This window comes from Myotis daubentonii, chromosome 9 (assembly GCF_963259705.1).
Source record: "Myotis daubentonii chromosome 9, mMyoDau2.1, whole genome shotgun sequence".
NCBI lineage: Eukaryota > Metazoa > Chordata > Mammalia > Chiroptera > Vespertilionidae > Myotis > Myotis daubentonii.
Genome location: NC_081848.1, coordinates 46,564,044 through 46,579,836, shown reverse-complemented (window position 1 = coordinate 46,579,836; position 15,793 = coordinate 46,564,044). Strand labels below are relative to the sequence as shown.

The 15,793-nt window shown below is 42.3% G+C and overlaps 1 protein-coding gene and 1 pseudogene across 1 annotated transcript; one reads left to right on the top strand and one right to left on the bottom strand.

Annotated features, from left to right (window-relative positions):
* LOC132240921 (interferon-induced very large GTPase 1-like) overlaps positions 1-15,793 on the top strand; it is a 126,706-nt pseudogene that overhangs the window by 100,987 nt on the left and 9,926 nt on the right.
* On the bottom strand, positions 9,564-14,961 carry LOC132241892 (TBCC domain-containing protein 1-like). Its single transcript, XM_059710850.1, is given in 3 exon segments — positions 9,564-10,268; positions 10,271-10,943; positions 14,794-14,961. Coding segments are annotated over 3 exon segments (1,473 nt in total). The 3' UTR covers positions 9,564-9,636.

Below are 15,793 nucleotides of genomic sequence, written 5' to 3'. Positions count from 1 at the left end.
TTGATTTCAATCTCTCCCTTAAAGTCCACCAAGAGTTTTTTTTATATATATTTAGGTGCTCCAATATTGGGTGCATATATGTTTACGACGGTTACATTTTCTTGGTGGATTGATCAGTTTAGTATTATATAGTTACAGTCTTTGTCTCTTTAAAAAATATATTTTAATTGATTTCAGAGACGAACGGAGAGGGAGAGAGAAATAGAAACATCAATAATGAAAGAGATCATTGATGCCCTCCTGCATGCCCCCTACTGGGGATTGAGCCTGCAACCTGGGCATATGCCCTGACTGGGAATCGAACCGTGACCTCCTAGTTCATAGGTCGATACTCAACCACTGAGCTATGCCGGCTGAACTCCCCCTGTTTTAAATTGCACGAGAATTTCAGAATGAGTACACAAGAAATACATTTAAAAAAAAAATCAGGTGAGCCAAACAAAAATCATAAAATAAAACCCATCTTGAGATAATCGATGTTAAATTGGCTGTACATCCTTCCTATGAGATTTTTTTCTTGTGACATCTTTTAAAAATTAAAGTGGGATCAGTCCATATTTGGTCTTCAGGATCCTTTTCCACTGAAGAGTATATGGCAAGCCTCCTTCCAAGCAGATGATAGGGCAGGTGGCTGTGGTGCCACTGATCTAAAAGGTACTACGCTCTCATCCCCAAATCCCAGAAATCTAAACACTGCGAAGAACTTCTCAGGGCACACATATCTGCATGTATATCCAGCTGTCTACGTGGAATAGGCTGGGGTCAAGGGAGGGAACTTAGAAAGGGCTTCTGTGCACCTCTAAGGCGTTGTATGTAACGGGGCTACATTCTCGAGGCTCAGCAGCTGCTGAAGCCTGGAAAGTTGCCCAGAGAGCCAACTGCTTTGGTCTCTGGTCTTCACCCCAGCTCCTTGCAACAACACCTATTTGTGCCTCAGTTTCCTTATTAGTTAAAAAGCTCAGGTAGAGAAAGACCCCACCCCAAGTACTACCCTTTCACACCCTCGCTGGGGTGGCACTCTGACTTCCCCCAGGAGCAAGGGCTGGGAGCGGCCAAACCTCTTTTCTGAAAGGGTAGAGGTTACCACCTGGTGTGTGATGATCCTGGAGCATGTGGCCACATGCTAAGGTGGGTCAACACATAAAGGATCCCCCAGAGCCCTCCAATCCTGGGCATGCCAAGCTGCCTCACACCTCCAGGGCCTTTGCATGTGCTGTGTACTCTGCCGAGAAGGCTCTGTCCTACATGCCTCCTTTGTCACTTCTCTCTCCTTATGGCAACTTCAAAACACAGTTTATATATCCCCTCCTCCAGGAAGCCTTCCTGACTCCTTGGTCAGTCAAATGTCCCTCTTCTGTACTCCAAAGGCCCCAGTCACTGGCTACCAAAGTTATCTATTCACCTGTTGGGTCTCCCTACTTAACTCAGCTCTTGAAAGGTCAAGCCCATGTCTGGCTCCCAGCTACAACTTCAGAACCCAACAGGGAGCCTGGTACACAGACACCAAATAAATGTTTGCTGGATAAAGGGCCCATTGAATGTCACCACCAGGGACTTCTTAGGAAATCCATCTGGAGTCAATAGAGCGCTTTTTGACTGTGTGACCTTGGACATGACCTCTCTTCCTGTGCCTCCCCAAGAGCCTCACTTTCCCCAGACAATCTCCACACTCCCTGCCAGCTCTGCTGCTCTCCTTCCATAATCCTCTCTCACTGCCATGCCTAGGACTACTCCCATGGGGTGGGTGACAGGAAGGATGGTGCTTACAGATGTCTATTCCTGACACCTTACTTTCTGCCCAGGCCTAAGCCAAGCCCCCAGACACACTCCCCCCAACTGCATTCCCACTGTCAGCAGGCTCTCAGCCCCCAGGGATGCTGCTCTTGCTCAAGTCCAGAAGCCAGCAGCGGGCCTGATCACCCAGGCCAAGAACCAGGAGGCCCAGAGGGTCTGTGTCCAGGAGGCTGGGGGCCCCACCCCGCGATATGTTTATAGTTTTGAGTAAAATAGCAACTCCCAAGGCTATTTTGGAAACCTATTTGCAGTTTGGATCTCTCCCTTTTTATTCCAAGTGACTGGGCCCCACAGGTAAATGCAAGGCACTGTGGGTCTGAAGCTCCATGTTATCTCCCTGTCAAAGTCAGATCCTCACGCACTGCTCACCCAGCAGCCCTGGGGCCAATGCCTTGGATCCAAGTTTCCCTAATCACCTGCAGCCCAGGAGTTGGCACACCCCATCCTGGGTGTAAACCAAAGCTCTGCAGCCTTGAGCAAGTCACCTCTCCAGGTCTCGGTCTTCTCATCTGTGTCATGGGTGAGAAGGACCCCGCCTGAGCTAACTGAGGACAGGCAAGCATAGGCAGGCTCCATGTGTGTGGGGAAATTTCACAGAACATGGAAATGGGATCCTGGGATGTGGAAAGGGATGCTCAGAAGTCCAGGCCATTTTAAATGAGAAGTCTGAAGCTCAGAGAGGAAAGTGATGTGTCCAACGTCACACCTTCAGCAGCAACAGAGTGAGGACAGGAGCCCATGTGTGTCCTGCCTTTGGTAAGGAGGATACTCCTGAGTAACCGCCAGGGAGGAAGGAGGGGAGAGTGACAAGGACTCAGGAAAACAATGAATTACACGTGAGGCTTATGCAACTGAGGATGGGTCACAGTCAGCACTGCCTGCATGTGCGGACCCTGATTGTCATAAATGGCCCAGAGTTGCAGGCACAATGGGATAAATTGCCATTGCCTGCTCCAAGAGAGGGATTAGTGGCTACACACAGCTCGAGGGGACAGACTCATTACTTAGTACCAGCCTCCTGTCGTCATGTGGGCCCTGGCATTCAACTTGCCATGAACCAGTGGGGCACAGGGGCGCCCCCCCCCACACACACACACGCATGCACACATATACATACAGCATTCCTCCTACCCGACCATGTGTCTGGAGTCCCCCTCTTAGAGTGGAGATAAGTCAGAGTCCTGCAGAGAGGAGGGGGAATGAAATGCAGCCGATGCCCGGAGAACTTTCTGTTATAGTACAGCCCCTGGAAGAGTACTGTATTGGAGCCCCTCTTTTCTTCACTCTCATTCTGCTGATGGGGAAACTAAGGCTTGAAGAGGTCAAGCAACTCGTGTAGGGTGATGTAATCATAATAGTTAACATCATGAAGTGTTAGCATTGATAGGTACCATTAGTTCATTTAACCCTCACAACAACCTTATGAGGTGGGTACTATTACTATGCCCATTTTACAGATGGGGAAAGAGGCCCAGGGAAGTGAAGCGAAGCAAGGTGTGCAGGTAACAGAGCTTAACAATGTAAAACCAGAAACTCCATACTGTTTTCCATAATGGCTGTACTCTCTGCATTCCCACCAGCAGTGTGTGAGGGTTCCCTTTTCTCCACATCCTCATCATCACTTATTTGTTGATTTTTTTTTTTTGCTTTTTTGTTTGTTTGTTTTTTTAATATATTTTTTATTGATTAAGATATTACATATGTGTCCTTATCCCCACGTTACCCTCTACCCCCCCACCCCGCGCTCATGCCCTCACCCCCCCCCCCCCCCCGTTGTCCATGTCCATTGGTTAGGCCTATATGCTTGCATATAAGTCCTTTGGTTGATCTTTCCCCCTTACCCCCACCCTCCCCTACCTTCCCTCCAAGGCCCAACAGTCCAATCAATGCCTCTCCGTCTCTGGATCAGTCCTTGTTCATCAGTTTATGTTGTTCATTATATTCCACAAATGAGTGAGATCATGTGGTATTTATCCGCTCTCCAGTTCCATCCATGCTGTGACAAATGGTAAGAGATCCTTTTTCTTCTTCCTCTTCTTAAAGAATACCTTTCAGCATTTCATATAATGCTGGTTTGGTGGTGATGAACTCCTTTAGCGTTTTCTTATCTGTGAAGCTCTTTATCTGACCTTCTATTCTGAATGATAGCTTTGCTGGATAAAGTAATCTTGGTTGTAGGTTCTTGGCATTCATCACTTTGAATATTTCTTGCCACTCTCTTCTGGCTTGCATGGTTTCTGTTGAGAAATCAGCTGACAATCATATGGGTACTCCCTTGTAGGTAACTGACTGTCTTTCTCTTGCTGCTTTTAAGATTCTCTCTTTGTCTTTTGCTCTTGGCATTTTAATTATGATGTGTCTTGGTGTGGTCCTCTTTGGGTTCCTTTTGTTTGGGGTTCTCTGCGCTTCCTGGACCTGGAAGTCTATTTCTTTGACCAGGTAGGGGAAGTTTTCTGTCATTATTTCTTCAAATAGGTTTTCAATATCTTGCCCTCTCTCTTCTTCTGGTACCCCTATAATTCTGATGTTGGTACGCTTGAAGTTGTCCCAGAGGCTCCTTACACTATCTTCATATTTTTGGAATCTTTTTTCTTTTTTCTTTTTCGGTTGGGTCTTTTTTGTTTCTTCGTATTTCAAATCTTTGACTTGATTCTTGGGATCCTTTTGTCTGCTGTTGGATCTCTGTATATTATTCTTTATTTCAGTCAGTGTATGCTTAATTTCTAGTTGGTCCTTTTTCAAATCCTCGAGAGTCTCACTAGATTTATCGAGGGTCTCACTAAATTTATTGGCGGTTTCCATAAAATTCTTGAAAAACCTTATAAACGTGGCCTTGAACTCTATATCCAGTCGTTTGCTTTCCTCCATTTCTGTCATTTGTGACCTTTTTCTTTGTCTCCGCATTTTTTATGCTTCCCTGTGTTGGTAGAGTGGTTTTGTGTGCTAGGTGTCCTGTAGGGCCCAGTGGCTCAGCCTCCCCAGTTACCTGAGGTGGACACTCTTGGTGCACCCCCTTGTGGTCTTTTTGCACAGTCTTGTTGTAGTTATGCCTTGATTGTTGTAGGATCACTGGGAGGAATTGACCTCCAGGCCAATTGGCAGTGAGAATCAGCTGTGTCTGCAGTGGGAGAACTTCTGTGCTGAAGACACCCTTCTGGGGCAAGACTTGCTTCAGTGGGGTTTTGGTGCTCACTGAGTCTGCCCCCTGAGTGTGTCCCTTATGGATCTGAGGAGTTGTAATCCGGATGGTCCCCCTCTGACCACTGGGTACAGTGGCTCCTGGATCTAAGGAGGTGCTAATTTAGCCTCTGCCTGAGGTTACACAGCAGGAGCTACGAAGAGAACTGCAGATTCCCTTTCCTTTTTTGGAGTTTGGAGGTACCCTGATGAGGCCCAGCTGTGAAGCAATGCAAGTCGCTGTGGGGCCTTGGGCCTTCTCTTGGAAGTTCTGGGTCTGTCTGGCCCAGCTGCAGTTAGGTAATTTTCAGGTTGCAAAGGGCCGGGGCATTCATATGCAAAAGCCTCTGCCTCAGCCTGGGTGGGGCGGGGTCTCAGGGAATCAAAGGGCGGAGCAAGCAGCTATGGCGGATTCTGGATTCTCAGCCCTGCCCTAAGGGGCCACGCGTCTCAGTGTCCCGGTAATTGCTGCAAGCACCTCTGAGGGAAAGCCGACCTCAAGTTCCGAGTTCTGCCCCCTGCCAGACAGTCCAGTTTCCCCCCGTATGAGTCCTGGGTCCCCAGAGACTTCCTGGAACCGGAGTTCAGAGCAGTCGGGAGCTTGTGACTCCCTCCCGATTCAAAAAGACAGCCGCGTCCTCAGCTGCCAACCCCTTTCTGCGCTCTCGAACCTCCGTACCTCTGCACTTTACTTCCGCAGCTCTTCTGGCTCTCAGTGTGCTTTTCTTTCCTTCTAGTTGTAGAATTTCCACTCAGCCAGCCTTCCTGTAGTTCTGGATGATGTCCGTTTTGTCTTTATGTTGTTTTTTTGAAGTTGTTGTGGGAGGCAGCAATTTCCCAGTGTTTATCTATGCCGCCATCTTAGTTTCTCCTCTGTTTGTTGATTTATTGATGGTAGCCATTCTGGCAGGTGTGAGGTGATACCTCATTATAGTTTTAATTTGTATCTCTCTGATGATCAGTGACTGTGAGTAATTTTTCATGTCTCTGCCATCTGTATGCCCGCTTTGGAGAAGTGTCTATTAAGATCCCTTGCCCAATTTTAAATGGGATTGTTTCTCTTCCTTTTGTTATTTTGTGTAAGTTCCTTTTATATTTCTGATATTAACCCTTTATCAGATGTATCATTGCCAAATATGTTCTCCCATACAGTGGGCTCCCTTTTCATTTTGTTGATGGTTTCTTTTGCTATACAGAAGGTTTTTATTTTCATGTAGTCCCATTTGTTTATTTTTCTCCTTAGTTTCCTTTGCCCTAGGACAGTGATGGCGAACCTATGACACTTTTTTTGGTTGATTTTTCTTTGTTAAATGGCATTTAAATATATAAAATAAATATCAAAAATATAAGTCTTTGTTTTACTATGGTTGCAAATATCAAAAAATTTCTATATGTGACACGGCACCAGAGTTAAGTTAGGGTTTTTCAAAATGCTGACACGCCAAGCTTAAAAGGTTCGCCATCACTGCCCTAGGAGATGTATCCATAAACATATTGCTACAAGAGATGTCTGAGTTTTTGCTGCCTGTGAGTTCTTCTCAGATTTTTATGAGAAGAACTTACATGTATCTTATCCATTTTTTAGTCTATTCTTGTATATGGGGTAAGTTGGTGGTTTGGTTTCATTTTTTTGAATGTATCCCAACACTATTTAATGAAGAGACTCTCTTGACTCCATTATATGCTCTTGCCTTCTTTGTCAAATATTAATTGATCATAATGGCTTGGGTCAATTCTTGGGTATCTTTTCTGTTCCATTGATCTATATGTCTGTTCTTGTGCCACTACCAGGCTGTTTTGATTACAGTGGCATTGTAGTATAACTTGAAATCTGGTATTGTGATTCCTCCAACTTTGTTTTTCTTTTTCAAGATTGCAGCAGCTATTTGGGGATTTTTTGTTTGTTTGTTTGTTTCATATAAATTTTTGGAGTATTTGTCCTAGATCTGTTAAATATGCTGTTGGTATTTTGATAGGGATTGCAATGAATCTATAGATTGCGTTTGGTAGTATGGACATTTTAATGATGTTAATTTTACCAATCCACAAACATGGTATATTATTCCACTTGTTTATATCTTTTTCTATCTATTTTTTTCCCAATCAAATCTAAACTTTATTTTGATATAACATCACAGAGTAACACTGGGAACCTTTTCAAAAGTTAAAAGTGAAACTTAACTTTTTATCAAAAGGAGAAAATTACCTTTTAGAGCTTTGTTTATTGAAAATCTGAAGCAAAAAAATGAAAAATAAATATTTTACAGTTTCATTAAGTGTCATACTTTAAGGACTAAAATATCTTTGTACAAAACTATCTTTGCTATATTTATATACCAACAATCATACTTTCCAATTATTATTGAAGAAAGTAGCTATTTCTTTTTAAATAGTTACAAAGAACTATAGAACTCTTAACACCAGAAAGGATGAAACCCTTTTATCATATAAATTAAAATGTGAAGTTAACTTTTCAATCTACATTCAATCACTGTAATATGAACATATATACAATGGGACTGACTTCATCAACTTTTCATTTTGGCATCACAAAGATGAATCTTCTGATATTCTATAAACAGTACATTTATATGGTAGTTAGTTTACCTAAAATTCAACTGAAATGGTAATAAATGAGTATAGAATGGAAATCAAGGAAGAGAAAACCCAAAGTCATTTAAAGTAGCAAGAGCCGAGAACCAAGATGGCGGCATAGGTTAACGCTGGAGTTTGCTGCTTTGAACAACTACTTCAAAAGTGAAACTAAAACACGGAACGGACATCACCCAGAACCACAGGAACGCTGGCTGAGTGGAAGTCCTACAACTAGGAGGAAAGAGAAACGCACACGGACACTCAGAGGAGGCGCAGTGGTGAAGTCAAATTCTGAGGTGCGGAGTGCGAGGAGCGGGCTGGCGGCGGAGGGCGCGGTTGTTGTTTTCAATCGGGAGGGAGTCGCAGACTCTGAGCACCAGATCCGGGCGAGTCCTTAGGGACCCAGACTCAAACGGGAGAAGCGGGACTGTCTGGCTTCGGTCAGAGCGAGTGCAGCTTTCTCTCCGAGCTTTGCAGCGGGTGCTGGGACTCAGAGAGGCAGAGCCCCTGGGGACAGGACTGAGAGCCACCATAACTGCTCTCTCCGGCCCACCCTGTTGATCCTGTGCAACCCGCCCCGCCCAAGCCCTGCACAGAGGCATTTGCCGGATAGCCTCAGGCAAAGGCTAGATTAGCACCTCCCTAGAGGACAGAAGTTCTCTCACTGCTGACACAGCTGATTCTCATAGCCACTTGGCCTGGAGGTCAAACGCTCCCTGGAATTAGCTACAACAATCAAGATTTAACTATAAGACTTCGAACAAAGACCACTAGGGGGTACACCAAGGAAGCATAACAAAATGCGGAGACAAAGAAACAGGACAAAATTGTCAATGGAAGATATAGAGTTCAGAACCACACTTTTAAGGTCTCTCAAGAACTGTTTAGAAGCTGCCGATAAACTTAATGAGATCTACACGAAAACTAATAAGACCCTCGATCTTATATTGGGGAACCAACTAGAAATTAAGCATACACGGACTGAAATAACGAATATTATACAGACGCCCGACAGCAGACCAGAGGAGCGCAAGAATCAAGTCAATGATTTGAAATGCGAGGAAGCAAAAAACATCCAACCGGAAAAGCAAAATGAAAAAAGAATCCAAAAATGCGAGGATAGTGTAAGGAGCCTCTGGGACAGCTTCAAGCGTACCAACATCAGAATTATAGGGGTGCCAGAAGATGAGAGAGAGCAAGATATTGAAAACCTATTTGAAGAAATAATGACAGAAAACTTCCCCCACCTGGTGAAAGAAATGGACTTACAGGTCCAAGAAGCGCGGAGAACCCCAAACAAAAGGAATCCAAAGAGGACCACACCAAGACACATCATAATTAAAATGCCAAGAGCAAAAGATAAAGAGAGAATCTTAAAAACAGCAAGAGAAAGAAACTCAGTTACCTACAAGGGAATACCCATACAACTGTCAGCTGATTTCTCAACAGAAACTTTGCAGGCCAGAAGGGAGTGGCAAGAAATATTCAAAGTGATGAATACCAAGAACCTACAACCAAGATTACTTTATCCAGCAAAGCTATCATTCAGAATTGAAGGTCAGATAAAGAGCTTCACAGATAAGGAAAAGCTAAAGGAGTTCATCACCACCAAATCAGGATTATATGAAATGCTGAAAGGTATCCTTTAAGAAGAGGAAGAGGAAGAAAAAGGTAAAGATACACATTATGAACAACAAATATGCATCTATCAACAAGTGAATCTAAGAATCAAGTGAATTAATAATCTGATGAACAGAATGAACTGTTGATTATAATAGAATCAGGGACATAGAAAGGGAATGGACTGACTATTCTTGGGGGGGGAAGGGGTGTGGGAGATGTGGGAAGAGACTGGACAAAAATCGTGCACCTATGGATGAGGACAGTGGGTGGGGAATGAGGGCGGAGGGTGGGGCGGGAACTGGGAGGAGGGGAGTTATGGGGGGGAAAAAAAGAGGAACAAATGTAATAATCTGAACAATAAAGATTTAATTTAAAGTAGCAAGAGCACCTTCCCAATGAATAGTTTCCATTCATGTTTTCAGGGCCCTGTGTTTTGATGTAGGAGTCTTATCCTGCTGCTTGTTTGGAACCTGCTGCAGGGGGCACAAGGCTGTCCAGCTGTTGGAGATGTCCTGTATTAATCAACCACTCATAAAACTTATTCTCCACAAGCACCTGGAACTGCTTCCTTTGATCCTTTGTCAAACGAGCCTCCTTCACAGTTTTCTGCCAGATGTGTATTTTCTGTTCTCTATGACCCAGTGCTTTCTGATATGAAGATGGAAGACCCCCAGGTATCTCTGTCGTGTCCCCTTCCATTTCAAAGGGAATAATAAATACATAGAATTCACAAGGTGGTAAGAGTCGGAAGACACTTGTGTCTCTGCTCTCTCTGCACACAATCATTGGATTATCCCAATAGTTAGGCACCGTAGCAAGGCCAGTTTTGGCCATATGATCCTCCAGCATTGGATAATGGGTATGAAAAGGGGAAAAAGTTACTGTGTGATTCCCAGAGAGAATAAGTGGGCGTGTAGGTGTCAAAATGTGAAAGATGCAGCCTGTTGTAGAAGAGATGGACAAACGATGACAGACAGCAATGACTTTAATGTTGTCACAGCTTTGGAGGTGAAGAGCAGTCTGTACAGGGCCGAGGATAAAGGTACTATTTCTGCATTTCTCAATTGTCACAGACCTTGGTGAGCCCAAGCCAATTTCTTTCCAGACTTGAGGCAAGCAGAGGTACCAAATGGATTCCCAGTCAAACAGGCTCTCAACCAGGCTTCCAGCTTGTAGAAAGAAAAGGTCTTAGAGATTTTTGAGAAGCCACTTTCTGCATGTAGTGGTTGCCACAGTGCAAGCTCATGAAGTGGGTATATCTTCCTGGTTCTCCTCACTGCACCTTCAATAAGAAAGGTGAGTGCCACCACAGCTTCTCTAGAGACCAGACTACTATTAGTCGAATGAGATGATGCAGTGAGTTGTTCTGGATCTAAAAGCAGCTCAAGGAGATCTGACAGATGATCATAGACAAATGTTTGGTGACTGTAATCATTCCAGTTCTTATTATGACAACTGGATTTTTCAGTCAGGTCAGGAGATTGAGATCTGTTTCTGGGACTAGGCCACTCTTCTCCAATCAAAGATGTTCTCAGGGAGACTTTATTTACCTGTTGTATGTATAAGAAGAGCAGAAATTGTAGAGTGTCCACTGAAAGCTGATTTCTCTGCCTTTCGACTTCATCCTCAGATGTGCAGTTGGACAGAATCTCAGACCATTCCAGGCACTCTTCCGGTGTCTTCACTGCAAGACTATCAAATATTTCAAAGTAAAGCCATTCCAGATCCTTAGCCAACTGCAGCTTCCCACATTGCTGTGACTAGCACTTCCTGTACTATATTGAATAAGAGTGGTGAAAATGGACATGCCTGTCTTGTTCCTGTTCTTAGGGGAAATAGTTTTACTTCTTGCCCATTGAATATGATGTTTTCTGTAGGTTTGTCACATGTGGCCTTTATAATGTTGAGATATGCTCCCTGTATTCCCACTTTGCTGAGAGTTTTTATGAAAAAATGAGTGTTGGATTTTGTCAAACACTTTTTCTGCATCTATTGATATGATCATGTGATTTTTGTCTTTCAATTTGTTCATGTGATGTATCACATTTATTGATTTGTGAATATTGTACCAGCCTTGCATCCCTGGAATAAATCCCACTTGGTCATGGTGTATGATATTTTTGATATATTGCTGGATTCAATTTGCTAGAATTTTGCTGAGGATTTTAGTGTCTATGTTCATCAGGGATATTGGCCTGTAGTTCTCTTTCTTTGTCATGTCTTTATCTGTTTTGGGGATGGGGATAATACTGGCATCATAAAAAGAGCTTGGAAATGTCCCTTCATTTTGGATTTTTTGGAATAGTTTGAGCAGGATAGGTGTTAGTTCTTCCTTGAATGTTTCATAAAACTCCCCTGTGAAGCCATCCAGTTCAGGGTTTTTGTTTGCTGGGAGTTTTTGTTTTTTAATTACTGCTTCTATTTCCTCAGTTGTTATTGGCATATTCAGGTTTTCTGATTCTTCCTGATTCAGTTTGGGACACTGTATTTTTTCTAGGAATTTGTCCATTTCATCCACATTGTCCACCTTGTTGGAATATAGTTGTTCATAGTATTTTCTTACAATCATTTGTATTTCTATGGTGTCAGAGTTTACTTCTTTGCTTTTGTTGCTGATTTTATTTATTTAGGTCTCTCTTTCTTTCTGGATGAGTCTGGCTAATGGTTCATCAATCTTGTTTATCTTTTAAAAGAACCAACTCTTGGTTTCATTGATTTTTTTTTGTATTGTTATTTTAGTCTCTATGTCATTTATTTCTGCTGTAATCTTTAATATTTCCTTCCTTCCTTTTCTTGTTGTTCCCTTTATAATTCTTTAAGTTGTAAGGTTGAATAGTTTATTATTAGTTTTTCTTATTTTTTGAGGAAGGCCTATAGTGCTATGAACTTCCCTCTCAGGACTGCTTTTGATGGGTCCCAGAGATTTGGGGTTGTTGTGTGTTCATTTTAATTTTTTTCCAGGTAATTATTTTACTTTCTGGATCTCATTGGTAACCCATTCATTGTTGAATAACATGCTCTTTAACCTCCATGTGTTTAAATGTTTTTGAGTGTTTATACTGCAGTTGATTTCTATTTTCATTTCTTGTGATCTGTTTCATATGATTTCAATTTTCTTGCATTTATAGAGACTTTTTTCTGTCCTAACATGTGGTCTATCTTTGTGAATGATCCATGTGCACTTGAGAAGAATGTATATTTTGCAGCTTTGGGGTGAAATGTTCTTTTGAACCATCTAATCCAGTATGTCATTTAGAGTCACTGTTTCCTTGCTAAATTTTGTCTGGAAGATCTATCCAGTGAAGTCAGTGAGGTGTTAAAGTCCCATACTATGACCATACTGTTGTCTATCTCTCTTTTAAAGTCCTCTAGAATATATATATTCTAGAGGCCCAATGCATGAAATTCATGCAAGGGGCTTGGCCCTCGCAGCCCTGGCTGCATCTGGAAGGTCGTCCAGACAGTTGGCCGGAAGGATGTCTGGACAGTCATTCTGCTGTTTGATCTAATTAGCATATTAGCTCTTTATTATATAGGATACATATATATTGGGTGTGTATATATTTACCAGGGATATATCTTCTTGTTAGATTGACCCCTTTAGTATTATGTAGTGACCTTTGTTGTCTGTCATGATGGCCTTCATTTTGAAGTACATTTTGTCAGATGTAAGTATTGCTACACCAGCTTTTTTTGTTTCCATTTGCATGGAAACTTTTTTGCATCCCTTCACTCTCATCTTGTGTGAATCTTTTGTTATGAGGTGGGTCTATTTTAGACAGCATATAGTTGGGTCATGTTTTTGTATCCATTCAGATACCCTATGTCTTTTGATTGAAGCATTTAATCCATTTACACCTAAGGTTATTATTGATAGGTACTTATTTATTGCCATTTTAATTCTGTATGCCTATGTTTCTCTCTCTATTTCCTCTTCTCATTACAGGAGTCTCTTTAGCATTTCTTGCAATGTTCGTTTGCTGGTGATAAATTCCTTTGGTCTTTTGTCTGAGAAGCTCTTTATTTCACTATCTATTTCTAATTATAGCCTTACTCAATATAGTAATCTTGGTTTCAGACCCTTGCTTTCCATTATCTTGAGTATTTCATGCCATTCTCTTCTGGCCTATAGAGATTCTGATAGAGAAATCAGCTGACAGCCTTATGGGAGCTCCTTTGTAGTAACAGTTTGCTTTTCTCTTGCTGCCTTTAAGATTTTCTCTTTGTCTTTATTTTTGGCACTTTAAGTATTGCGTGTCTGTACATGGGCTTGTTTAAGTTCTTCTTCCTTGGGACTCTCTGTTCCTTCTGAACTTGTATGACTTTTAACTTCACCAGATTAGGGGAGTTTTCTGCCATTATTTCTTCAAACACATTCTCTATCTCTTGCTCACTTTCTTCCCCTTCTGGCACACCTATTATGCAAATATTGTTATGTTTTATGTTTCCCACAGCTCCCTTACACTGTCCTCCTATTTTTTGTTTTTTCTTTTTGGTTCTCTGATTGCAGGATTTTTTCTACCCTATCTTCTAATTAGTAATGCGATTCTCAGCTTCCCCTAATCTGCTGTGTATTCCTTCCATTGTGTTCTTTATTATGCTATGTCTTTCTTCATAGTTACTATATAATTTCTCAATTTGTTGAGTGTCTTTGCCATCATTATCCTGAACTCCATGTTTGATAAATTTATTTTTTAAAATTTTCATAAGTTTGTTATCTCCATTTCATTTAGCTCTTCTTTTGGAGAATTCTCTTGTTCTTTCATTTGGGTGTTGTTGTTTTTGTCTCCCCATTTTGGCTGCCTGTTTGGGTTTGTGCCTATGTATTAGGTAAATCTGCCATGGCTCCCAATTTCTAGTGCAGGACAGTGTCAAATGCTGTTTCTGACTAATTAGAATGGCAAAGACTCAAAGCCTCCAGAGACCCACCTCTGCCTGCAGACTGATTAGATTCAGTCTTGAGTAGTTTAAGACAGTTGTCCACAGGTGGGCCAGAGGTTTTCCAACAAGACAGGACAATTGCTTCTGCCCAGAGGCTAATTGTTATTCTCAGTCTCTTAATGGGCCTCAGGAATTCCACAGGGTGGGGCAAGGGATTTTCCAATTGGGTGAGGTAACTGTCTTCCTCCAAGGCAAAAACTTCCTGGATAGTAAAGATCTGCCTGAGAAAGATGTCCTCCACAGCATGAGGAAATGACTCAGCTCAGGAAACCAGGGTGTCTGCCCTCAAAGTTCTAACTCCAGAGCCCCAAACCCTGGCTTCTCTTCACACAACTCCAGTCCACTCTGTACTCCCTCTGCCAGAGCTTAAGGATGCACACAAAAGTTTTGTGTTGGCACTTTAAAAGGGTGCCTGCATTTCTAGCTATCTCTCCCTGGCAGACAGCAACCATGCTGCTTTACACAGCCAGATGTTACGTGGGCACCTTTCTCAGTTCTGGTGCTCTCTGCTTAGGGTTTCCAGCTTGTAGTTTAGACCCCAGAGCTTTCAGTGGCACCCCTCACAGTTGAGATATCTCTCTGGAACTTCAGCTGCTGTCTGTGGGAAGCCAACCATCCATCTCATGTCTGTGCCCTTCCTACTGGTCTCTATGCAGTCTCCACTTTCTGGCCTTGGTTATCATGGTTTTCTCCACAAGAGTCTTCATTTGATAATTCAAGATGGTGTGTGGTTTTTTGTTTGTTTGTTTGTTTTTTGTTCTTGTCTTTTAGATATAATCCATTTTGGTACTGGGAGCATTTCTGTGTAGCATCCACTTGCTCCACCGCCATTTTTAATGTCTAATTGTGTCTTGTTATATTAGATAATCTAGTTACTCTGTGCCTTTTGCTTGATGAATTCTGTCTGTTTAGATTTAGAGAAATTATTAATATGTAAGAACTGAATATTGCCATCTTATTCATTGCTTTCTAGTTTTTTAATTTTTTTCCTTCTCTTTCTGCCTACCTTTGTAAATTGGTGATTTTCTGCATTTATTTTACTTCATTTTTATTGTTGATATTATTACTGATGTCCTCCATCTCCCCCTGCACACACACACTTTGCAAACCTCCTCCCAGCCTTTCCCCCTCATTCCTCTGGCCACCATTTCACTGTTGTCTGTGTTCATGGGCTATATATATATATATGTTCTTTCAATAATTTCCTCACCTTCTTTCATCCAGTACCCCCACCATAGTGTGATAGTGTTTTAAAAACCTGGGGTGGGGTAAGGGCTGGGTAGATGGAGGCAAAGGGGTAAAATGGGGAACGTATGTAATAATATCAACAATTTTAAAAGACAGGAGAGTTGCCCTAGCTGGTTTGGCTCAGTGGATAGAGAGTCAGCCTGAGAACTGAAAGATCCCAGGTTCAATTCCAGTCAAGGGCACATGCCTGGGTTGTGGGCTTGATCCCCAGTGGGGGTCTGCAGGAGGCAGCCCATCAATGATTTTCATTGCTGATTCTAACTCTCTCTCTCCCTTCCTCTCTGAAATCACTAACAATATTTTTTTAAAAAATAAAATACAGGAGAGTACATGAATATCATTAAATGGCATAAGAAGTGACAGAGACAGGTAGGAAACATTTCAACACAGGCTTGATAGAAACAACATGAGGAAT